This window comes from Schistocerca gregaria, chromosome 3, assembly GCF_023897955.1.
Source record: "Schistocerca gregaria isolate iqSchGreg1 chromosome 3, iqSchGreg1.2, whole genome shotgun sequence".
Taxonomy (NCBI): domain Eukaryota; kingdom Metazoa; phylum Arthropoda; class Insecta; order Orthoptera; family Acrididae; genus Schistocerca; species Schistocerca gregaria.
Genome location: NC_064922.1, coordinates 837,094,548 through 837,121,364, shown reverse-complemented (window position 1 = coordinate 837,121,364; position 26,817 = coordinate 837,094,548). Strand labels below are relative to the sequence as shown.

The 26,817-nt window shown below is 45.8% G+C and overlaps 1 protein-coding gene across 1 annotated transcript in view; it reads left to right on the top strand.

Moving 5' to 3' along the window:
- Positions 1–25,746, top strand: part of LOC126355615 (protein dimmed-like) — a 61,512-nt gene extending 35,766 nt beyond the window's left edge. The window contains exons 2-4 of the mRNA XM_050005977.1: positions 7,688–7,810; positions 25,225–25,566; positions 25,621–25,746. Of these exons, the coding sequence (XP_049861934.1) occupies positions 7,688–7,810; positions 25,225–25,566; positions 25,621–25,746 (591 nt within the window). The remainder of the gene's footprint in view (positions 1–7,687; positions 7,811–25,224; positions 25,567–25,620) is intronic.
- The last annotated feature ends 1,071 nt before the right edge of the window (positions 25,747–26,817 follow it).

Sequence of the window (26,817 nt, the reverse complement as noted above, 5' to 3'; positions counted from 1 at the left end):
TCGTAAACACATCCACGAAATCGCAAACTAAAACTTGCGCCACCATCAGCATTTTTACAGTGAACAATCTGGTTTCACATACACACTATGTGTTTCACGTGTTTTGATAGTTTACAAAGGTGTTAAGAAGCGAATGTATACGTTGTTTACATTGGTGCCAGAGACGATGTGACTTTAATTTCGATACATTTTCGGAAATAATAGATAAAAAATCTATGTGCAGCAGGAAATAATGAAGGATATGAAATAATTTTCCAATGTCAACATTTTGTTGGCAAGAAACCAGCAACTTTATTAAATTTCTTGAAGCGTTTTCTAACTATCCTGTGAACAGTTGCAGTATTTGTATTAGGCGACTAGTTTCGAACCTCACAGGTTCATTTTCAAGCCTGGCCTACTGGGGCTGTGCTGATAGTATCCTATCTGAATCATAAATATTAAAGTGCTTCACAAATGTTTGCAGAATGAATATCACAATCAACACGAGCCTCAGTGCAGCCTCGACAGGCCAGACATGAAAACGAACCTGTGAGGTTCGAAACTAGCCGCCTAATACAAATACTGCAACTGTTCACAGGATAGTTAGAAAACGCTTTAAGACATGCAACAATCCTTTTCAATAAAAATACTTTTTACACTTTCCATATATTACGTAGGCCCTACATAATGTATCAGAAACAAGTGAGGCACATATTTGTGTCAGCAGCTGGTGGATCATATTTTTATGGCGTATGAGAGAGCAGATTTTGCAAGTTATTTGTTTATTGAGAACGTGAAGTCAGATTGTTCATTGTAAAAGTGCTAATGGTGACCCAATTTTTACTTTGTGATATCTTTGATGTGTTTATAATAATGGGACTCGTTTACCACGATATAACTGCATTTTAGGTGGAAAATAATAAAAACTAATGCCATCAAAACTATGGAGAGACGTTTAGTGTAAGTGCTGGGGCTAAAAAGCCGTTATGCAAATTCCAAATTTCGTTTATCTTCATTTATTTCATGAATATTTAGCAGTTAATATACCGGGCGATCAAAAAGTCAGTATAAATTTTAAAACTTAATAAACCACTTAATAATGTAGATAGAGAGGTAAAAATTGACACACATGCTTTGAAGACATGCGGTTTTATTAGAACCAAAAGAAAAAACAAAGTTCACAAAATGTCCGACAGATAGCGCTGGACAGCAAAACGTCAATGACTGCGCATGACAATTGTGTATAAAAGGAGCTGTAATAAGAGAGAGAGAATCAGATGCGCCAGCAGTCGCAGCATGTTGACGTTACCTGAAAAGGCGCTTTTAGTGAAGCTGTATTATCAGAATGGGGGATGTGCTAGTTCAGAGTTACCATCCTATCGCCATAGAAAGGGGATTCGAACGGGTAAAGGTCCGTTGACAAATGCAGCCGTGGCGAGAATGATTTCGAAGTTCGAAGCCACGGGTTGTTTAGACGATAGACCCCGTAGTGGCCGACCGAGCACAAGGCGTAATGCTGCTGAGACAGTTCAGGAAGAAATAGAGACTGTAACGGGTTCGTCTATGCACGGGGAAGTCAGCGCTCGTGCAGTCGCACGTCGCACCGGCATTCCATACAATACTGTTTGGTTGGCACTTAGGCGTACACTCCGATGCTATCCGTACAAAATCCATCGGCATCATGAACTGTTACCTGGCGATTTAGTGAAGCGGGGGCCATTTGCGGTGTGGACGTTTCAAAAGATGGAAGAAGATGACGATTGGTTGAATAACGTGTTGTCGACCGACGAAGCTCATTTCACGCTCAGAGGGTCTGTCAACGCCCACAACTGCAGAATTCGGCGTACCGAAAATCCTAGAACTGTCGTGGATACTCCATTGCACGATGAGAAAGTCACGGTGTAGGTTGGATTTACCACATCTACCGTTATCGGGCGTTTTTCCTTCGAGGAAATGCGTGGGTCTGGTTTTGTAACTGCTACCGTCACGGGTGAGAGGTACGCCGATACGTTACAGAATCGCATCATCCCCAGCCTGGCTGATAAACACCTGCTGGAACGTACGATGTTTATGCAGGATGGCGCTCCATCCCATGTTGCTAGACACGTGAAAGATCTCTTGCGCGCGTCGTTTGGTGATGATCGTGTGCTCAGCTATCACTTTCGTCATGCATGGCCTCCCAGGTCCCCAGATGTCAGTCCATGCGATTATTTGCTTTGAAGTCGCAAGTGTATTGTGATCGATCGACATCTCTAGGGATGCTGATAGACAACATCCGACGCCAATGCCTCACCATAACTCCGGACATGTTTTACAGTGCTGTTCACAACATTATTCCTCGACTACAGCTATTGTTGAGGAATGATGGTGGACACATTGAGCATTTCCTGTAAAGAACATCATCTTTGCTTTGTCTTACTTTGTTATGCTAATTATTACTATTCTGATCAGATGAAGCGCCATCTGTCGGACATTTTTTGAACTTTTGTATTTTTTGGTTCTAATAAAACCCCATGTCACTCCAAGCATGTGTGCCAATTTGTACCTCTCTATCTACGTTATTCCGTGATTTATTTAGTTTTCATATTTACACTGACTTTTTGATCACCCGGTATTTGATGACAGGTACCATGGCAAGCGAAAGAGCCACCGTCTCCAGAATGAAATTTCACTTTGCAGCGGAGTGTGCGCTGATTAGAAACTTCCTGGCAGACTAAAACTGTGTGCCACACCTCCACAATTCCCTACAATATCCTTCCTCGTCATGACATTTTTTCAGAACAACTTCCGTGAAATTTGGATGGTATGATATGTGGTACAGGCTAAAGTGAAGTCGTAAGTCGTGCTTGGGTAGCTGAGGTGGTAGAGACTTAACTGTCAAAGTCAAACGTCTCGAGTACGAGCCTCGGATTGGTACAGAATTTTAATCTGCCAGGTAGTTACAACCAACAACTGATCGGCATTTCATCCCGTAATGCAGCCATCTCACGAGTAACAAATATTGAAACCGGTCACGATGGAAAAATAAAATGTGTAGAACAAAAATTTTTTAAATTAATAGTTGGCAGCTGATTTTATGACATCCATACTAATACTTTAAATGCGAAAGTAACACTGTCTGTTACGCTTTCACGACTAAACCGATGAACCAATTTTTATAAAATTTTGTATGGAGATAGCTTGAAATCTGAGGAAGAACATAGGTTACTTCAGAAAGTGTGTAGTACAACATACCTATTGATTTGAAGAACATAACGCGAGATATGGAACAGTAATAGCCCTTTGAAAATGCTTTTTACTCTTTGATTTCTGAACTTTATTATATTTGTGTAAATGCTTTTATTGTTTGATATGTCCTAGATAATACGATTTTACGTAATGCATGCAATGTTTATACAATCCTCTACTTATTTAATCGGTAATTCCATACTAATATCAGTCATAAACCCGTCACATTTTGGCCGCTGAATTTCATATGTCTGTTACAGCTTCCAAGACGCTTAAAGACACATAACGATGGCATCATTTAAAGTCTGTACGACAAACTGAGAGTCGTAGCTTTACATGTCTGGTGAGGCTGCCTTTCGTTATGAGCTGTTAACTGTCAATGTTAATCAGTTAATCACACAGTGGTTACGGTTACTACAAGTCACACCACAAGTCGGGAAACGGGGCCAAATTTCTAGTAGTTTACTATCGAGTTCAGATTTTCACAAATGTTTTATTCGCATCTTACAGAAACTAGCAGTACGGCAATAACAGCCTTTTAAACACGCCTCTAACGGCAATCAAGTAAATTATAGCAATACAACAATTTAATTTTTTTATTCTAAACACAGAAGCTAGCAGTACGGCAAAAAACTACCTTTTAAAACACGCCGCTAACGCCAATCAAAGTAGTTTATAGCAATACAACAATTTAAAAAATTTTAAGAACATTAGTAAACAGGCTACTAAAGTAAATACAGAACTTTGTTAATAAGGTACGGCGAGGTAGTGAAGCTACCAACACCGCCATTTAAAATAATTAAACAGGTCTCAAGAAACACACGATTAATGGCCAAAAAAGGAATTTACAAACTTGGAGGAATTTAAAAAAAAAATTAAACGAAAGTGTCCTGGAATATCATTAGAACATAACAGATATGACGGACCCGTGTAAGGCGGCCACAAATCACCCACTCAGGGATGCTCAGGCTAGACAGAATACTGACCAATTTAAATACGCCCGTAAACACAATTGCCACTCTCAGTCTGGTCACTGCACCAACTTTTAGCCAGCAAAAACTTCTTATAAGAGGGCTTAACTTGCTTGCAGAATTAGAGCTAACCTCGTGCAAGGAAACATTACACCACACAGTCCTGAATGAGCGACCACATGATCAACCAACAAGAAGCACGAATTTACTCATAAGACACGACAGAATAGCGAAACAATAAAACTGCCAAAACTACACCTACCATCGGACAGTAAAGAGAGGAGGAGTAAAGATCACTGTCTTCAATTACACCGGTGCCAGGTACAGGAAACACGGCCGCCGGAGGCCACAAGGCAGACGAGACGCTGGTTACACAAAATTATTACTTAATGATTAAACCTTCCACGAACTTAAGTTGCAGTTATGCTCGAACAGGCAGTACGCGACCTCCGATGGCAAGGATCCACACATCCGACAGCGCACGCGTCGCCAGCGTACCCAACACGCCACGGTCACGCGACAACACGCTCTGTCACCGGAGTTCACGCCTTTTCCGCAACGTTGACGGGTAGTGACCGCTCCTTCATGTTAGATGTCTAATTTTAAACTCTAGTGTTGAATCGGAGGATTTGAAGAAGCTTGTTAACGTCACACCAAGGCGAAATGAACAGCAACTACTCGTGGGGCGATTCTGTATACAACCAACACGCGGGGAGCTCTTCCGTCAACTCGACGTGCTGTTTACACACAACCGACATACATCACGTGGCAACTCGGTACAACCGAACTCGCCTGCTCCGCGCTAGAGAGCCCCCGCTAGAGAGCCAGACTGCCCTCCCGTGTCCACCCCACTCTCTCTGCGTGCAACCCCCTACTTCCGCGCCACCACACGAGGTTACAACCAAAGATATCACTTCCTCCATAGCAGTTTCCCGGAAGGAAAAACGCAGATATCGATAGCAGAGGGAAAAGACAACCAAGCAGCCACTTAATGACAGACAATATATCAAACAAACATGTCAGGGGAAGAAAAGGAAAACCAATGCGATCTAAACACAAGATGTAGCACAAGTCGATACATGGCTCAGGGAGATGTATCAAAAATGTAGGCACCTTTCTTTTTTTGAGTCTCCAGTCTTCTGACTGGTTTGATGGAGAACGCCACGAGTTACTCTCCTGCGCCAACCTCAGTGTACCACTTAAAGCCTCAATTATCTGTTAGATGTTTTCCAATCTGTATCTTCCTCTACAACTTTTGCCCTCTAGCACCATGGAAATCATTCCCTGATATCTTAACATATGCCCTGTCATCCTGCCCCTTCTCCTTGTTAGTGTTCTTCACATATTCCTTTCTTCTCCGATTCTGCGCAGTACCTCTTCATTCCTTTACTTCTCAGTCCACCTGATTTTCAACATTCATCTGTAGCACCACATCTCAAATGCTTCGAGTCTCTTCTGTTCCGGTTTCCCCACAGTCCATGTTTCACTACCATACAATGCTGTGCTTCAAACGCACATTCCCAGAAATTTCTTCCTCAAATTAAGGCCTATGTTTGCTACTAGTAGACATCTATTGGCCAGGCGCCATAACGCAGTAAAATTTAAGGGTGAAACGATTGCTATGGGTTGCTCTGGTGGCAAAACTCACATTCAGTAATAGGTGAACCGGAGGGACACCTGGGAACGCTACTTCTGCACGAATGTAATGAATCGATGTGTTTTTAAAATATAAGTAGAAAATATAATGCCTGCTTTCAGATTCGACATACAGCAAACTAATAGAAACACCTTTTGTACCTACGTACGGGCATTGCATACATTTTTTATACATACATCTCTACAACACTAAATATACACACATGCAGACGTCTCGTGAAACTAATACACTACTGGTCATTAAAATTGCTACACCAAGAAGAAATGCAGATGATAAACGGGTACTCATTGGGCAAATATATTATACTAGAACTGACACGTGATTACATTTTACGAAATTTGGATGCATAGATCCTGAGAAATCAGCACCCAGAACAACCACCTGTGGCCCTAATAACGGAATTGATACGCCTAGGCATTGAGTCAAACAGAGCTTGGATGGCGTGTACAGGTACAGCTGCCCATGCACCCTCAACACGGTACCACAGTTCATCAAGAGCAGTCACTGGCGTATTGTAACGTACTGTGCTCGGCCACCATTTACCAGACGCTTTCATTTGGTGAGAGATCTGGAGAATGTGCTGACCAGGGCAGCAGTCGAACATTTTCTATATACCGAAAGTCCCGTACAGGACCTGCAACATGCTGAACCTGCTGAAATGTAGGGTTTTGCAGGCATCCAATGAAGGGTAGAGCCACGGGTTGTAACACATCTGAAATATATCGTCCACTGTTCAAAGTGCCGTCAATGCGAACAAGAGGTGACCCAGACGTGTAACCAACGGCACCCCATACCATCACGACGGGTGATACGCCAATAAGGCGATGACGAATACACGCTTCCAATGTGCGTTCACCGCGATGTCACCAAACACGGATGTGACCATCATGATGCTGTAAACAGAACCCGGATTCATCCGAAAAAAATAACGTTTTGCCATTCGTGCAAAAAGGTTCGTCGTTGAGTACACCATCGCAGGCGCTCCTGTCTGTGATGCAGCGCCGAGGGTAACTGCAGTCATGGTCTCCCAGCTGATAGTCCATGCTGCTGCAAACGTCGTCGAACTGTTCGTGCAGATGGTTGTCGTCTTGCAAACGTCCCCATCTGTTGACTTAGGGATCAAGACGTGGCTGCATGATCCGTTACAGCCATGCGGATAAGATGCCGGTCATCTCGACTGCTAGTGATACGAGGCAATTGGGATCCAGTACGACGTTCCGTATTACCCTCCTGAACCCACCGATTCCATATTCTGCTAACAGTCGCTGGATCTCGACCAACACATGCAGCAATGCCGCGATACGGTAAACCGCAATCGCGATAGACTACAATGCAACCATCGGAAACGTGATGGTACGCATTTCTCCTCCTTACACGAGGCATCACAACAACGTTTCACCAGGCAACGCCGGTCGACTGCTGTTTGTGTATGAGAAATCGGTTGGAAACTTTTCTCATGTCAGCACCTTGTGTGAATGCTCTGAAAAGCTAATCATTTGCATATCAAAGCATCTTCTTCCTGTCGGTTAAATTTCGCATCTGTAGCACGTTATCTTCGTGGTGTAGCAATTTTAATCGCCAGTAGTATAGCTTGCGCGCTCAACATCACTCATCATAAGAAAGCTTCTGATATGTGAGCGAAACAGGCGGCGACAGCTAGTATTTTATAAAACAACCAATATAACTTAAAATGACCATTCCAGTACGTGTTGTCCAGATGACGTAGACACTGCGGAATTCCTGTAGCTGCGGCCTTCACGATCTCTGTCGGTCTGGCTTGCTGCAGGTGAGCGACGAGGTGGTGAGCTTCTCTCGGCGCAGCCACAGCGGGGGCGGCGGGGGCGGCTCGTCGTCGTCCTCGTCGGCGTCTCGTCGGCGGCGGCCGGCGCTCAACGCCCGCGAGAGGAACCTGCGCCGCCTCGAGAGCAACGAGCGGGAGCGCATGCGCATGCACTCGCTCAACGACGCCTTCCAGGTGAGGCGCCGGCCGCCGCCTGTTGCGCGAGCCTTCCCAGAGTGCACCGCTGTCCGCTAAAACTTCGGCTAATTCTCCCTTAAAGTTTGGCATACAGGGTGCGGCGCTAGAATCCGGACAAGTTTCGATTTGAATTTCCCGCCAAATCGTAGTTACAAAGGAGGTCGTGATTGGCGTTCTTGAAATCAAGTAAACAGTCAGAAACTCAAAATGCCTGAGATGTTACGGCCAAGTCCAGAGTACAACCGAAGAGCAGCCATTATCGAAAGTCTCGCGCTGGGCGTTCGCCCACTGAAATACACTCATGCTCGTAAATTAAGGATAATTGCAGAATGTTGTGCCACACAACGTAGCATTACACAAAACTGGCGCTGATAGCATAGGGACATAGGGAACAAACACGGCACAGATCTGCAAGTCCACGGTATTGGCGATAAATTGAGAAAACCGTCCCGAAACACATGTGCTACAAAACTCTACTGTTCCCTGCGCATGTACCCCGACATCAATACGGGATATGGTCACCATGCACACGTACACAGGCCACACAACGGGTTGGCATACTCTGAATCAGGTGGTCGAGCAGCTGCTGGGGTATAGCCTCCCATTCTTGCACTAGTGCCTGTCGGAGCTCCTGAAGTGTCCAAGGGGTTTGAAGACGTGCAGCGATACTTCGACCGAGAACATCCCAGACGTGCTCGATGTTATTTAGTTCTGGAGAACAAGCAGGCAACTCTATTTGCTTGATATCTTCTGTTTCAAGGTACTCCTCCACGATGGCAGCTCGGTGGGGCCGTTCGTTATCATACATCAGGAGGAAGGTGGGACCCACTGCACCCCTGAAAAGGCCGACATACTGGTGGAAAATGACGTCCCGATACACCTGACCTGTTACAGTTCCTCTGTCAAAGACATGCAGGAGTGTACGCACACCAATCATAATCCACCCCACACTGCCAAACCATGACCTCCATGCAGGTCCTTTTCAAGAAAATTAACGGGTTGGTATCTGGTTCCTGGTTCACGCCAGATGAAAACCCAGCGTCCGTAGCCATAACCTGTGGACCACTGCTCCAGTGACCATGTACTATGTTCTTGACACCACGTTTTATGAGCTCTCCTATGACCTGGTGTCAGTGAAAGGCACGTTGCAGGTCTCCGGGCGAATAACCATGTCTCTTCAGTCGCCTGTAGACGGTGTCTGGAGAGAACTGTTCCAGTGGCTGTGGTAAGGTTCCGAACAAGGCTACCTGCCGTACCCCGTGGCCATCTGCGGGCATTGATGGTGATATACCGGTCTTCTTGTGGTACTGTACACTGTGGACGTCCCGTACTGTAGCGCCTGAACACGTTTCCTGTCTGCTGGAATCGTTGCCATAATCTTGAGATCACACTTTACGTCACTAGGAGGGCCCGTGCTACGACGTGTTGTATTTGACCAGCCTCCAGTCGCTCTATTATTCTACCCCTCATAACATCATCAGTATGTGTTCTTTGGCCATTTTCAACGCACAGTCACGATTAGCACGTCTGAACATATGTGCACACTTCCTCGATGCACCGTCCTCTGACACGCACCAACACATCTCTGCGTCTGTGGGCTGCTGCCAGCGCCACCGTGCGACGACCACAGGCCAAATGCACCGCATGGTCATACCCCGAGGTGATTTAAACCCGCAAACCGAGCACCAGCGCATTATTTCATCATGTATCAGCAATATCCTTACTTTATGAGCATCAGTGTAGCTCGATTCTTCGGGTACCCGAGATCAGCTGTTTACGATATTGTGACCAAGTATAATGCTTTGTTTAAGTGTGGGGTTCACGTGCTAGATGGTGTGTGCAGTGAAGGTGACATCATGCCGCCACATTTGTTTGAAAAGGGACGAACTCTCAGAAAAGAAGTTTTCTGCAAGTTTATTCGAATGTCGTGAAACCGTGAATGGTGATTGTTGTGGCTGCGCCCTCTTGTAGTGTTTTGTGGTTCCTGGCTGGACGAGAACAGGGTGGTATGATAGGTGGGTGGCCGGTTTCCTCTCACTACAATACAAAATGCACTCGTGGTTAAAATACACTTTACTACAGGAACCAATTGAGACTTAACTTCAATTATGTCCAGTCTGAAGTTCTATGGTTAACAGCAATCAAATAACACGTACTAATTCTTGAATCTTGTTCGTGTTCATATCACAGCTATATGCAATGACTAACGTTTCCTCACAGCTAACCAAGGTGCGAGACCGCGACTGTCACTGTGGACGACATATTGAGGTGCAATGCGAATTGAGTCCCGATGAGATGGACTGAGGTTGAGAGACTGAGCGAATGAGGCAGCTCGGTCGGCGTCGGCGGCCTATATGCACGCTGCACAGGGGACGTTATCGGCGCGTCGCCTGGGGGAGTGTCATGGCTTCCTCTTGCCATGGGAGCGTTTAGTTCAGCGTCTGCTATACAATGTTTCCTAGCGCCAACAGGAGTCCTGGCGAAAGCGTACGCCAGCGCAGTAACCGTGGCCTCAGGGTGACGATATGTCTTTCAGCACGGCAGTGCACCTGCTCACACGAGCCATTTAGATCAAAACTGGCTCTCGGATAACATTGGGATGTTCAGGTCAAAGAACGTACGAACTTGAACCGCCTCGATTACTACTCTACCGGCATTTAATTTGCTACACCAATAAGAGAAGCAGATGATAAACGGGTATTCATTTGGACAAATACATTGTACTATAACTGACATGTGATTCAATTTGCAGGCAATTTGGGAGCATAGATCCTGAGAAATCAGTACCCAGAACAACCACCTCTGGCCGTAATAAGGGCCTTGATACGCCGGGGAATTGAGTCAAACAGAGCTTGGATGGCGTGTACAGGTACAGCTGCCCATGCAGCTTCAACAAGTTCACAGTTCATCAAGAGTAGTGACTGGCGTATTGTAACGAGCCAGTTGCTCTACCACCATTGACCAGACGTTTTCAATTGGTGAGAGATCTGGAAAATGTGCTGACCAGGGCAGCAGTCGAACATTTCCTGTATCCAGAAAGGCCCGTACAGGACCTGCAACATGCGGTCGTGCATTATCCTGCTGAATTGTAGGATTTTGCAGGGATCCAATGGAAAGTAGAGCAACGGGTCGTAACACATCTGAAATGTAACGTTCACTGTTCAAAATGCCGTCAATGCGAACAAGAGGTGACCAAGACGTGTAACCAATGGCACCCCATACGATCACGCCAGGTGATACGCCAGTATGGCGATGACGAATACATGCTTACAATGTGCGTTCACCGCAATGTCGCCAAACAAGGATGCGACCATCATGATGCTGTAAACAGAACCTGGATTCATCGGAAAAATTGATGTTTTGCCATTCCTGCACCCAGGTTCGTCGTTGAGTACACCACCGCAGGCGCTCCTGTCTGTGATGCAGCGTCAAGGGTAACCGCAGCCATGGTGTCCGAGCTGATAGACCATGCTGCTGCAAACGTCGTCGAACTATTCGTGCAGATGGTTGGTGTCTTGCAAACGTCCCCATCTATTGACTCAGGGATCGAGACGTGGCTGCACGATCCTTTACAGCCATGCGGATACGATGCCTGTAATCTCGACTGCTAGTGATACGAGGCCGTTGGGATGCAGCACGGCGTTCCGTATTACCCTCCTGAACCCACCGATTCCATATTCTGCTAACAGTCATTGGATCTGGACCAACGCCAGCAGCAATGTCGCGATACGATAAACCGCGGCTAAGGAGGGGAAGAAATCCAGTGTGCACTCCGTGTGCATTCCGGGAGGAGTCATTCCTGATGTGGAAAGGGTCCTTCCGGATGCCATGAAGAGCACAGGGTGCAGCCAGCTGCAGGTGGTGGCACATGTCGGCACTAATGACGTGTGTCGCTTTGGATCTGAGGAAATTCTCTCTGGATTCCAGCGGCTATCTGATTTGGTGAAGGCTGCCGGTCTTGCTTATGAGATGAAGGCAGAGCTCACCATCTGCAGCATAGTTGACAGAACCGACTGCGGACCTTTGGTGCAGAGCCGGGTGGAGGGTCTGAATCAGAGGCTCAGACGGTTTTGCAACCTTATTGGCTGCAGATTCCTTGACTTGCGCCATAGGGTGGTGGGGTTTCGGGTTCCGCTGAATAGGTCAGGAGTTCACTACACTCAGCTGGCGGCTACACGGGTAGCGGAGGCTGTGTGGCGTGGACTGGGCGGTTTTTTAGGTTAGAAGGCCTCGGGAAAGTGCGGGATGGGCTGCAATGTCAAAGGGTGCTTGGCAATTACAGGACGTGCTTGGATCAAGGAACAGTCGGAATTATAGTTGTAAACTGTTGTAGTTGCGCTGGAAAAGTCCCTGAGCTTCAAGCGCTAATAGAAAGCACAGAAGCGGATATCGTTATAGGTACAGAAAGCTGGCTAAAGCCTGAAATAAGTTCTGCAGAAATTTTTACGAAGTCTCAGACGGTGTTCAGGAAAGATAGATTAGGCAGAATTGGTGGTGGAGTGTTGGTGTCTGTCAGTAGTGGTTTATCTTGTAGTGAAGTCGAAGTAGATACTCTGTGCGAATTGGTGTGGGTGGAGGTTATACTTAACAGCCGAATTAAGTTAATAATTGGCTCCTTCTACCGACCCCCAGACTCCGATGATACAGTTGCGGAACAGTTCAGAGAAAGTTTGAGTCTCGTAACAAATAAATACCCCACTCATACGGTTATAGTTGGTGGGGACTTCAACCTACCCTCGGTATGTTGGCAAAAATACTTGTTCAAAACCGGTGGTAGGCACAAAACGTCTTCCGAGATTGTCCTAAATGCATTCTCCGAAAATTATTTAGAACAGTTAGTCCACGAACCCACGCGAATTGTAAATGGTTGCGAAAACACACTTGACCTCTTGGCCACAAACAATCCAGAGCTGATAGAGAGCATCATGACTGATACAGGGATTAGTGATCACAAGGTCATTGTAGCTAGGCTCAATACCATTTCTTCCAAATCCATCAGAAACAAACGCAAAATAATTTTATTTAAAAAAGCGGATAAAGTACCACTAGAAGCCTTCCTAAAAGACAATTTCCATTCCTTCCGAACTGACTATGCGAATGTAGACGAGATGTGGCTCAAATTCAAAGATATAGTAGCAACAGCAATTGAGATATTCATACCTCATAAATTGGTAAGAGATGGAACGGATCCCCCGTGGTACACAAAAAAGGTCCGAACGCTGTTGCAGAGGCAACGGAAAAAGCATGCGAAGTTCAGAAGAACGCGAAATCCTGAAGATGGGCTAAAATTTACAGACGCGCGAAATTTGGCACGTACTTCGATGCGAGATGCCTTTAATGGGTTCCACAACGAAACATTGTCTCGAAATTTGGTAGAAAATCCGAAGAAATTCTGGTCGTATGTAAAGTACACAAGCGGCAAGACGCAGTCAATACCTTCGCTGCGCAGTGCCGATGGTACTGTTATCGACGACTGCGCCGCTAAAGCGGAGTTATTGAACGCAGTTTTCCGAAATTCCTTCACCAGGGAAGACGAATAGAATATTCCAGAATTTGAAACACGAACATCTGCTAGCATGAGTTTCTTAGAAGTAGATACCTTAGGGGTTGCGAAGCAACTCAAATCGCTTGATACGGGCAAGTCTTCAGGTCCAGATTGTATACCGATTAGGTTCCTTTCAGATTACGCTGATACTATAGCTCCCTACTTAGCACTCATATACAACCGCTCGCTCACCGATAGATCTGTACCTACAGATTGGAAAATTGCGCAGGTCGCACCAGTGTTCAAGAAGGGTAGTAGGAGTAATCCATTTAACTACAGACCTATATCATTGACGTCGGTTTGCAGTAGGGTTTTGGAGCATATACTGTATTCAAACATTATGAATCACCTCGAAGGGAACGATCTATTGACACGTAATCAGCATGGCTTCAGAAAACATCGCTCTTGTGCAACGCAGCTAGCTCTTTATTCGCACGAAGTAATGGCCGCTATCGACAGGGGATCTCAAGTTGATTCCGTATTTCTAGATTTCCGGAAAGCTTTTGACACCGTTCCTCACAAGCGACTTCTAATCAAGCTGCGGAGCTATGGGGTATCGTCTCAGTTGTGCGACTGGATTCGTGATTTCCTGTCAGGAAGGTCGCAGTTCGTAGTAATAGACGGCAAATCATCGAGTAAAACTGAAGTGATATCAGGTGTTCCCCAGGGAAGCGTCCTGGGACCTCTACTGTTCCTGATCTATATAAATGACCTGGGTGACAATCTGAGCAGTTCTCTTAGGTTGTTCGCAGATGATGCTGTAATTTACCGTCTAGTAAGGTCATCCGAAGACCAGTATCAGCTGCAAAGCGATTTAGAAAAGATTGCTGTATGGTGTGGCAGGTGGCAGTTGACGCTAAATAACGAAAAGTGTGAGATGATCCACATGAGTTCCAAAAGAAATCCGTTGGAATTCGATTACTCGATAAATAGTACAATTCTCAAGGCTGTCAATTCAACTAAGTACCTGGATGTTAAAATTACAAACAACTTCAGTTGGAAGGACCACATAGATAATATTGTCGGGAAGGCGAGCCAAAGGTTGCGTTTCATTGGCAGGACACTTAGAAGATGCAACAAGTCCACTAAAGAGACAGCTTACACTACACTCGTTCGTCCTCTGTTAGAATATTGCTGCGCGGTGTGGGATCCTTACCAGGTGGGATTGACGGAGGACATCGAGAGGGTGCAAAGAAGGGCAGCTCGTTTTGTATTATCGCGTTATAGGGGAGAGAGTGTGGCAGATATGATACACGAGTTGGGATGGAAGTCATTACAGCATAGACGTTTTTCGTCGCGGCGAGACCTTTTTACGAAATTTCAGTCACCAACTTTCTCTTCCGAATGCGAAAATATTTTGTTGAGCCCAACCTACATAGGTAGGAATGATCATCAAAATAAAATAAGAGAAATCAGAGCTCGAACAGAAAGGTTTAGGTGTTCGTTTTTCCCGCTCGCTGTTCGGGAGTGGAATAGTAGAGAGATAGTATGATTGTGGTTCGATGAACCCTCTGCCAAGCACTTAAATGTGAATTGCAGAGTAGTCATGTAGATGTAGACCGCAATTGCGAATGGGTACAATCCGACCTTTATCAAAGTCGGAAACGTGATGGTACGTATTTCTCCTTCTTACACGAGGCATCACAACAACGTTTCACCAGGTAACGCCGGTCAACTGTTGTTTGTGTATGAGAAATCGGTTGGAAACTTTCCTCATGTCAGCTCGTTGTAGGTGTCGCCACAGGCGCCAACCTTTTGTGAATGCTCTGAAAAGCTAACCATTTGCATATCACAGAATTTTCTTCGTGTCGGTTAAATTTCGCTTCTGTAGCACGTCATCTTCGTGGTGTAGCACTTTTAATAGGCAGTAGTGTATGCTTGGAGCGAAGTCGAAAGAGTTACCAATAGGACGCACCGCTATCGTAGCAGCATTCGCGAATATGGACAGAGCTGTTTTAAAGGGGGCGTGCGATCGCTTGATGACAAGTATGGAGGTGGTCATTCCGGCTGAAGGGGATTACATCGAGTAATGTTACTCTTGAAAGATACTACTACTTACATGTAAAGGGATTTTCATTTTCTTTTGTATTTTTTTTAATTAATTTGCTTAAAAAAATTTCACTTGTCCGGATTTAAGCTCCATACCCTGTATAAGAGCATGGCATACGAGATTAAAAAGAAAAAGTAGGTGATTTGGGGTTGGTATACAGGGTACGAAATTTAGCAGACGGTGTCCCGACCTCTGGCGTCTACATCGTCTCTGAGCTGAACTGTGCTCAGAAGTCAGGTATCGGCCCTACAGATACCTGTGGCGTCCGTACTATGGGACATCTCTGACAGACCAGATGCCATTCATTGCTATAATTTTATGGACGTGACGGCTGTTTGATGAAAAAGTTTCAGTGCAGGCGCAGAATCTAAGACCCGACACCTGTGGGAATCAGATATCTGAGACAAGGGGGTTAATGGGCGAGGGTCGTTGCGGTGCGGCGAGTCGGAAGCTGGGAGTTTGGGTCTAACGGATGGCCGAGTCGTTAAGGTAACCGCTCCAGAGAAGCGGAGCATCCTTGTTTGAGCCCCGGTCAAGCAAAAATTTTCAACTCTCGCCGTTGCACAGCCGTAACGCCCTGTCCGACTGAAAGCCGTTATTTTCTATGTCATTCCCATCCTGTTTCCTTTCCATTACTTTCATCCCAATTGTTCAGGTACAGAAACGTCACTCCTTGGCAAGCCACTGAATCATACGATAAATAGTGGTCGGTACGTTAGACCACTGTTGGACATTTCAGTCTACATGGCTACTCTGCAATTTACAATTGAGTGCCTGTCACAGTGTTCAACAAACCACGTACAGGATAGTCTCTACAGTTCCACTCTTGAAGAGAGAGCAGGAACGACGAACACTTAAATCTTTCTGGGCTAGATCTAACTATCATGATGATCATTTCTGTCTATGTACGTGTGCGCCAAGGAAATATTTGCGCATTCGGATGAGAAAATTGTTGCCTGAAATTTTGGAAATGATTCTCCAGTAACGAAAAACATCTTTCTTTTAATGATTTCCACCCCAATTTGCGTATCTTATCTGTGACATTCTGTTTCCTTTTTTGTGATAATACAAAACGAGCTACACTTCTCTGAACTATTTCGACGTCCTCCGTCAATCCTAGAAGGTGCAGATCCCAAACTGCGCAGCAATACTCCAAAAGAGGGCCGACAACCATAGCGTAGGCAGTGCCATTAGTTAACCTGTTGCATCATCTAAATGTACTACTAGTAAATCGGAGTGTTTGGTTTACTTTCCCCAAAGTAATATCTGTGTGATCAGTGCAGCTTAAGTTACTCGTAATTGTAGTCACAAAGCATTTAGTGGAATTCACAGCCTTCATAGATGTGTAATTTGTCATGCAACGTATTTTTACTGTATTCAGTTTAGTACTCATTTCCATTATATAATTGGTTGGTTGGTTGATTTATGGAAGGGGAGCAAACAGTCAGGTCATCGCTCATTGGATTAGGGAAGGATAGGGAAGGAAATCCGCCGTGCCCTTTCAAAGGAACCATCCAGGCATTTTCCTGGAGCGATTTAGGGAAATCACGGAAAACCTAAATTACGATGGCCAGACGCGGGTTTGAACCGTCATCCTACCGAATGCGACTCCAGTGTGCTAACCACCTATATAACCTCGCTCGGTTGTACAGACAAATAAACACTATCCGCACCACACAAATATCTTCTCTAAATCATTCTTCAAATGGTTTTGATAGTTTGATGACTTTACGAGACGACAGCGTCATGTGCAAACAGTTTAAGAGGGCTGCTCCTAAATCGTTTTTATAGATTACGAACAGCAGAGGTCCTGTAACAGTTCCTTGGGAAAGCCAGGTATCACTTCTGTTTCACACGATCGCATTCCGTCAATTACTACGAAGTGTAACACTTCCCGCAGGAAATTATGAATGCGGTCGCATAACTGATACACCACAGGCAAACAGTTTGACTGGAAGTCGTTTGTGAGGAACGATGTCAGAAACCTTCTGGGCCGCTGTGGCTGAGCGGTTCTAGGTGCTTCAGTCTCGAATCGCGCTGCTGCTATGGTCGCAGGATCGACTCCTGCCTCGGGCATGTATGTGTGTGATGTCCTTAGGTTAGTTACGCTTAAGTAGTTCTAAGACTAGGGGACTGATGACCTCAGATGTTAAGTCCCATAGTGCTTAGAGCCGCATGAACCATTTTTGAAACCTTCTGGAAATCTAGCAATATGGAGAAATTTCAGATCCCTTGTCGATAACACTCAGTATTTCATTACTTCCTTTTTCCGTTGCAGTTGGGCGAAGGAAATGCGTCTCTATGCTTCCGTGCGAGTCGTGACTTCTCGTAGCTTGTCTTCGTAGTCCTGAGACGAGATGTACGTTGGTTGTAGTAGAATCGCTATGCAGCCAGCCGTAAAAGCCGCTTCACTAGACTTTGCGATAGTGTTTCGCAAAAAGAACGTCGCCTTCTCTCCAGGGATTCCCACTTGAGTTCACACAGCATTACCGAATTTCTCGCGTGTTGGCAGACCTCCCGGTAACAAATCTAGCAGCATGCCTCTGAAATGCTGCAATGTCTTCCCTTGGTTATCCCAAACACTCGAGCAGTACTCACGAATGGATCGCACAAGTGATCTATACCAAGTCTCCTTCATCAATAAGCTACACATTCCTAGAGTCCTCCCAGTGAGTCTAAGTCGACCATTTGCCTTCACTAAACCAACTTTAGGAGCTGATTCCAATTCAGATCACTAAACTTGCATGTTCAATTGACGTGACTGTAGCAAGCAGCACACCATTAGTACTGCATTCGAATATTACAGGATCTTTTTCGTGCTTGTCTAAATTAGCTTGCATTTCCCTACAGCGTCCGCCCAAATACCTTCGAGATGTATTTTATTCCTGACGTATAAGCAACGTCAGCGCAGTTAGTACAGTGACAGCTTTAACGAACAACTGTAAACAACAGCTGTGCATTTGACACGTGAGTCAAAAGCAGGCAGTGTTAATTTGTGGACGTGCGACAGTAGTATGTCACAAATTATAATGGAGCAACATCTCTGTGTTCAAGACCTACTCGAGATTGTTTTGAAGAGGAGAAAAGTGTTGCCAACGTTTGTCATGCATAGTTTGACTATCAAACAAACAAAAAATGACAGATGGGTACCTGCCACGAGTTGATTGAAATGTAAAACAAGGGCAGTTGTTTTCTAAAATTTCATTCCTTCATCGTAAGTGACGAGATGTCGTATTATCAATGTAAACTTACCACAGGGCGACAAAGTGCAGAAATTCACGTGGAGGATCAACGCTTTGACGAAGTAAAGGACTTTCAAGCGAGTGTAATGCGCAAGTTGGACTACATCCCAAAGAAGGACTTTTCTGACGGTTTCATATGGTTGTATGAACGTTCTGTGCGCTGTAATCAGTTGAGAGGCAGCCTATGTAGAACATCCGAAGCATTAAATCCACGATCTTAGCATTATGTTTTATTATGCAGCCTTACTACTTTTTGGACTGTGTACAGTTAGAGCAAGCTGTGATTCATCGCACAAAATAGAAATTCTGTCCAGTCCATCCTGTATCCTCCTGCAGTCAGTGACGACGCTTCCTGTACACTACAAGATCATCAGTGAACAGACAGTTTGCTGCTCATCCTGTGAGTCAGGTGGTTTATTTACTGGGCGCCGCGCGGGATTAGCCGAGCGCTCTGAGGCGCTGCAGTCGTGAACTCTGCGGCTGAACCCGGTGGCGGTTCGAGTCCTCCCTCGGGCATGGGTGTGTGTGTTTGTCCCTAGGATAATTTAGGTTAAGTAGTGTGTAAGCTTAGGGACTGATGACCTTATCAGTTAAGTCCCATAAGATTTCACACACATTTGAACATTTTATTTACTGGGTGGTTACAACTAAACTGACGGTGTTCTGCGTGTAGCAGTGCGGGCTGCATACAGCGCAAGACTCTGAAACATCGCAGGTATGTTCATTAAACAGTGTGTTAGCGGAGTATGTTAAAAAAATAATAGTAGTTCCACCTTCTGTCATATACCACCTTCTCCACTGTTGGCACCACACGTGTTGGTAGGTAAGGTTGTTTAGGAATTCTCCAGGCACAAACCCTCCCAGCGCACTGGCGCGGGTTGTGGCGTAATTCATCACTCCAGATCGCTCGTTTCCATTCATCCCCTGTCCAATGGCGATGCTCTTTACACCATCACAATCGTCACTTAGCGCTGATTACAGAAACGTGTGGCTTATGAGGAGCTGCTCAACCAGCGTATCCCATTCTTTTTAAGTTCCTAGTCAGTGTGAGGCTACTAGCAGCACTTCGGAAATATCGAAAGATTTCTTCTGTTGATTACATTCGATTTTTTACAACCACACTCTACAATGCTCGACGGTTCCTACCTGTACATATAAGAAGTCTTCCTGATCATGGTTTGGCTGTGGATGGTACTTCGCTTTTCCAGTTCACAAGGACTTCAACAACAGCCGTCTTGAGCACTTAGTCTTGGTTTGGCTGTGGATCGTCCTTCGCGTTTCCACTTCACAATCACTCCAACAACAACCGTCTTGGGCAGCTTTAAGAAAGGTTAAAATGTCCACCTGATGATTTTGTTACTCAGTTGACAGGCAATAACCAGTCAACTTCCGGAGTCACTGAGGTCTCCTGACAGGCCGATTCCGCTAGCACTGCTTGTCTGCTGACAGCACAGTACTCCCCGCCCACTTTTGCTCTGGTAGGTGCGTCTCAGGTGACATCTAGTGGTCAGTTTCTTTTCACATAGGGGTCTCGAGATACTTTCCATCAGATACTGTACTCCAGTCTTTCTATAAATGTTTTGCTCTCTTCGTCTGTGAGAAGCGCCATGAAAGTTATTCCATGATATCTTGACACCGATATACACCGAAAAACCAAAGAAAATGGTACAGGTGCCAAATATCGTGTAGGCCCCCCGCGAGCACGCAGAAGTGCTGCAACACGACGTGGCATGGACTCGACTGATGTCTGAAGTAATGCTGGAGGGAATTAACACCATGAATCCTGCAGGGCTGTCCATAAATCCGTAATAGTACGACGGGGTGGAGATCTCTTCTGAACAGCACGATCCAAGGTATCCCAGATATGCTCAATAATGTTCATGTCTGGGGAGTTTGGTGGCCAATGGATGTGTTTAAACTCAGAAGAGTGTTCCTGGAGCCACTCTGTAACAACTCTGGACAGTGGGGTGTCACGTTGTCCTGATGGTAATGGCCAAGTCCGTCAGAATGCACAATGGACATGAATGGATGCAGGTGATCAGACAGGATGCTTACGTACGTGTCACCTGTCAGAGTCGTATCTAGACGTCCCATACCATTCCAACCGCACACGACCCACACCATTACAGGGCCTCCGCCAGCTTCGACAATTCCCTGCTGAAATACAGGATCCATGAGGTTGTCTCCACATCCATACGCGTTTATCCGCTCGATACAATTTGAAACAAGACTCTTTCGAATAGGCAACATGTTTCCAGTCATCAACAGTACAATGTCGCTGGTGACGGATCCAGGCGAGGCGTAAAGCTTTGTGTCGTGCAGTCATCAAGGCTTCACAAGTGGGTCTTCGGCTCTGAAAGCCCTATGGATGATGATTCGTGAATGGTTCGCACTTGTTGATGGCTCAACGTTGAAATCTGTAGCAACTTGCGGAAGGGTTACACTTTTATCACGATTCTCTTCTGTCGTCATTGGTCCCGTACTTGTCGGATCTTTTTTCCGGCCACAGCGATGTCGGAGATTTGATGTTTTACCGTATTCCAGATATTCACGGTACAATCATGAAATGGTCATATGGGGAAATCGCCACTTCATCACTACTCCCGAGTTGCTCTGTCCCATGGCTCGTGCTCCGACTGTAACATCACGTTCAGATTCAGTTAAATCTTGATAACCTGACTTTGTAACAGCAGTAACCGATCTAACAACTGCGCCAGACACTTGTTGTCTCATATACGCGTTGCCGACCGCTGCGCCGTACTTGCCTCTCAGATATCTCTGTATTTGAATACGCATGTCTATACAAGTTTCTTTGGCGCTTCAGTGTATCATCACGTCCTCTAGTCAGTTTTTTCCACATATTCCTTTACTTCCGATTCAGTCCATCAACTCCACGGGTCAAGCCTGCTCCCATAGACAATATCAGACGATATGCTGAACACAGTATAAGGATGAAGCCAGGGAAAGTTGTCAGTGGCTGTCGGGTACACCCGCTTTGCATTGTTTCAGCTTCTTCCATGACCTACCACGATATAGACTGTGCGAATAATATGTATTTCGGTGCGAGGGAAGGTCAAGAAAGACGATTTTTAGGCGAGCTTTGTTGGCAACGTAAAGCCAATAATCTTCGTCGACAACGAAGTACTGCGATGCAAGTACCTATTAATGCACGGCAGTGGAATATACAGTCAAAAACAAAAATCCCGTTGCAATTCGAAATATGCAAAATTTGAATTGTTTTAATAGAATTACTTTAATTGTATTCTTCACACATTCGAAAATTCACACAATTTTATGTCAGCGCTTTATTGCTTCCAACGTTCTAAAAATATTTCATCATCGTGTTCAGTTAGTCTTAAAAGCGTTTTTCTTTTTTTTTGTTTTTTTTTCCAGTTCGAAACTGCTAACTTTAATTTTCCGCCAATAAAGTGAGAAGTGCAATGCCAAGTCCTTGGTAGTACGAGACCTGGTGCATGTGCCAAATGTGGTGTGTGCCACACTGCCTCTGACTCAGCTTATTAAAATGGAGGTCACACTCCCTTGCAGTAAATCTGGGTAGTTTGTGGTTCTCGCTGTACCGCATCTTACCCCTGCTCTGGGTGGTGTCCCCGCCGCTAATAGAAGGGTTTCCGGATGCTTGTTTCCGAGTAATCAATAGCTCTGATGAGAACCAATCAACGGCCCCATCTGCCTGGCAGAGAAATTGGTGGCTGTGCGGCTTCTTGAATGGGACGTGACGTCAATGGAAGCCCCGGTGCTAGCGCCACACAACATGGTCCCCAGGGGGCGCCCAGCACGTAGGCCGTGGCACGTCGGACGTGTTCGTTACTGAGTAACGAGTGTTACACGTACTGTTTCGTTGCTGCCCGAAACGTTTGGTTACTGGCGTGCTTTCTTACCCGCACGTACAGTCATGCTCAAAAGTATCCGAACGACCTGAATTGCATTTCGCCTGATTCGCATGCAACCAGCATAGCGCAGCTGTGTAGCAGGTCCTCTAATCGCTCCTTGGTACAGTCGTTTGACTATTGAAAATGATTCCAACAAGTTTCCACTAGAAAACACTGCTCTGTATCGCAATAACTCAAGATGTAAAGTTATACCACGATACTAGAAAAATCAGGGAACACCTTATCACTGATAAGACTGTCCTTAAGGCTTGTAAGCTCACATATATTGCAATAAATGACATACCTGAAATGTTACCACTCTCATTATTACATCAGATAGGTAACGCACGTAGTAATTTCGTCGTATTCTTGATTTCCTTTTCAAAGTAACATATCGTACTTGATATTTAACACAAAATTACATTAAAAATTTAAGTTATTCACGAGCAGGTAGTTGAGAATATGTGTGAACTTCAAATGACACGACGAACCGTCCGTTCTGCATATGGATTCAAACACAGGTTGCTTGCAACAGAAACCGAAAGGTCGGTAGTCTTAAATACATTGAAAATCCGGTCACAAAACCAGAAAAATTTTATTTAATGTGACAATGCCTGCGAAAGCCTACGTTTATATCCTTTGTGGTGGTTTACAAAACGCGGTTGTAGGAACACATATCATCCAACTGTGCCTTTGCAGATTGCAATGGTCGTAAATACTCACATATCGCTCCAAAACAACGACAGTTATATTTAACAAACTCTAAATGTTGGGACACTTTAACTGATGAGGCATCTTCTACCACCATCAGCGGAATCTACATTCGACAGGTAACCGATTACCCCCAACATCCCTTCCCAACTTCCACTCTGGAGTAGGAAACTGCTCCCTTGTGCTTTGGACCAATCAGAACCCTCCATTTTGTTGCATGTATATCTGTTGCCTTCTGGGGCTGACCAGTGGCCATCTTCGTAAGTTGCTGATGTAATGCCACGTCACCAGGGACGCAACCCATGACGGTTTCTGTCCCCCAGTTTAGCCAGTTTATTTTCCCTCACTCTCTCACAATCCGTTGGCAGCACATTGTGCAACATTGCGTAATCTTAGGTATCACTCACTGAGTACTCTGTCAGCACAATCATTAAATCAAGATCAATTCTCACTTGCAAAATACAGAAATTTTCTTACCGTTATGATACACTGAAGCGCCAAAGAAACTGGTACAGGCATAAGTATTCAAATAAACAGATATGTAAACAGGCAGAGTGCGACTATGTGGTGGGCAACGCCTACATAAGACAACAAGTGTCTGGCGCAGTTGTTAGCTGCTACAATGGCTGGTTGTCAAGTTGTATCTGAGTTTGAACCGTGGTGTTATAGCCGGCGCACGAGCGATGGGACACAGCATTTCCGAGATAGCGAAGAAGTGGGGATTTTCCCGTACGACCACTTCACGAGTGTAAGGTGAAGATCAAGAATCCGGAAAAACATCAAATCTCTGAAATCGCTGCGGCAGCAAAAATATTGCAAGAACGGGACCAACGACGACTGAAGAGAATCGTTCAACATGACGGAAACGCCACCTTTCCGCAAATTGCTGCAGATTTCGTCGTGGGCCATCAACAAGTGTCAGCGTGCGAACCATTCAACGAAACATCATCGATATGGGCTTTCGGAGCCGAGGACGTGCTCATGCACCCTTGCCACGTGCAGCCACGTCTCGATTCCTGAGTCAACAGATGGGGACGTTTGGAAGACAACAACCGTCTGCACGAACAGTTCGACAACGTTTGCAGCAGCATGGATTATCAGCTCGGACACCATGGCTGCTGTTATCTTTGACGCTGCATTACAGACAGGAGCGCCTGCGATGATGTACTCAACGACGAACCTGTGTGCAGGAATGGCAAAACGTCATTTTTTCGGATGAATCCAGGTTCTGTTTACAGCATCATGATGGTCGCATCCGTGTTTTGTGACATCGCGGTGAACGCACATTGGAAGCGTGTATTCGTCATCGTCATACTGGCATATCATCCGGCGTGATGGTGTGGGGTTCCATTCGTTACACGTCTCGGTCACCTCTTGTTCGCATTGACGGCACTTTGAACAGTGAACGTTACATTTCAGATGTGTTACGACACGTGGCTCTAACTTTCATTCGATCACTGCGAAACCCTACATTTCAGCAGGTCCTGTAGGAGCCTTTGTGGATACAGGAGTGTTCGAATGCTGCCGTGGACAGTACGTTCTCCGGATATCTCACCAACTGGAAAAGTCTGGTCAATGGTGGCCGAGCACCTGGCTCGTTACAATACGCCAGTCACTACTCTTGATGAACTGTGGTATCGTGTTGAAGCTGCATGGGCAGCTGTACCTGTACTCACCATCCAAGCTCTGTTTGACTCAATGCCCAGGCATATCAAGGCCGTTATTACGGCGAGAGGTTGTTGTTCTGGGTACTGATTTCTCAGGATCTATGCACCCAAATTGCGTGAAAATGTAATCATACCTCAGTTCTAGTATAATATATTTGTCCAATGAATACCCGTTTATCATCTGTATTTCTTGTTGGTGTAGCAATTTTAATGGTCAGTAGTGTAAACCTTTATGACTGTCTCTCGCACTGTTTACGTAATGTGTCTAAGATTATCTTTCTGCGTTTTTTTTCTGCTCTACTGCAGTCGCTCCGCGAGGTGATTCCGCACGTGAAGAAGGAGCGTCGCCTGTCCAAGATAGAGACGCTGACGCTGGCCAAGAACTACGTGATGGCGCTCACCAACATCATCTGCGAGATGCGCGGCGAGGTCTCGCCTTACGCGACGGCGCTGCTGCCACCCTCGACGCCCGGCGTCGCCGCCATCGTGGCCGCCCCCGCCGCCTCCGCCCCAGCCGCCGGTGACGTGGCGCCCGCCCCCGCACAGGGCGTGGCCGCCCCCGGCTACGCGACGGCCCCCGCCGCTGCCGACGCTGCCCTCAGTCCGTCGACGGCGTCCGCTCTGCCAGTGGAAGCCTTCGGCGTCGGTGTCGGCGTCGGCGTCGGCGTTGGCGTCGGCGTCGGCATCGGCCTCGTCGGCAAGGAAGAGGCTGTCGGCGTCACCGCCGCCCCCGACGCCACCATGTGCGACGAAGACGCCGTGGCGCTCAACAGCTTCGATGACACCGACGGCAGCTTCTACGACGACCTGAGTCGATTCGTCGACTGAGCGGTATCCGCCTCCACTGGTCCGTTGGCGCCGGCTCGTCTGCATTCGCTCTAACTCCTGCGACCGCAGGTCAAACCGTCCCCGCCAGAAAAAGGGACACATACCCACACACACACACACACACACACACACACACACACACACACACACTGTACTTCTGACGAGCAATACCGTGATTACCGTCGCCAACAGCATCTTGTCTTTGCCGCAGTTTCCACTGCCCTCTGTACTAACAATCCGGCACTGTACATTTCTCCAACACTGAACAGTGAAGTGTTGCTCTCGTTAGCTAAACAGTTTCACTGTCGGCCAGCGGACGGAATGCAACTCCTCCGATTAAAATCACTCTCACGAATTTTGCCTGAACTGCTTTCATAATTACGCTAGTTGCGTGGAGTGAGCTTCCACTGACTGAAACACATAAATAAGGGAAAGGACGTTGGCTCCCCTTCTTAGATATAGAAATCTCATTTTATCTAAAAGTGGTCAAGGTGTAATGGGAACATCACCTTTTCCGCTTGGGTCTGTCATAATTACAGTGTTGAGCTTCATCTTCTGTCATTTCAGATTCGATTCTTTGATTGATTCATCATATAGCTGCAGCTTCAACAATTCGTGCTATAACCACTTTACTGGGTCCGAAATGTTGACTATTTAGTGCTTGTCAGTACTTGTATGTCTGTCAGTACTTGTACGACTGTTTGCAGGGTTTCCTCCAGGTGATGTGGAAGCACATGTAGTTTATTGTTAATAGTCTACCTTGTTAACTACTGTGCATTGCTTTAGACCTGGAAGTTACCTGCTGACTCTAAACATGTTTTTTACGGTTTGCCGTCCTAAAATTTTCTCCTCAAAGACGGCGAAATACCTCGTCGTACTAAGAAAGTGTGGACTGTCGCTGCGAAAATAATTGTATCGATCGGCTAGTCATTGTTTTACTTCCGTGCTCTACGCCAAAAACTGTTGCAAAATTGGATCGCAAAGGGTGAGAATAGGGAGTGTCACGAATCTGTGACAAGACTCTGACGCACCAAAACTGTCAGATCCAAAAGCTGACTACAGACAGAGAAA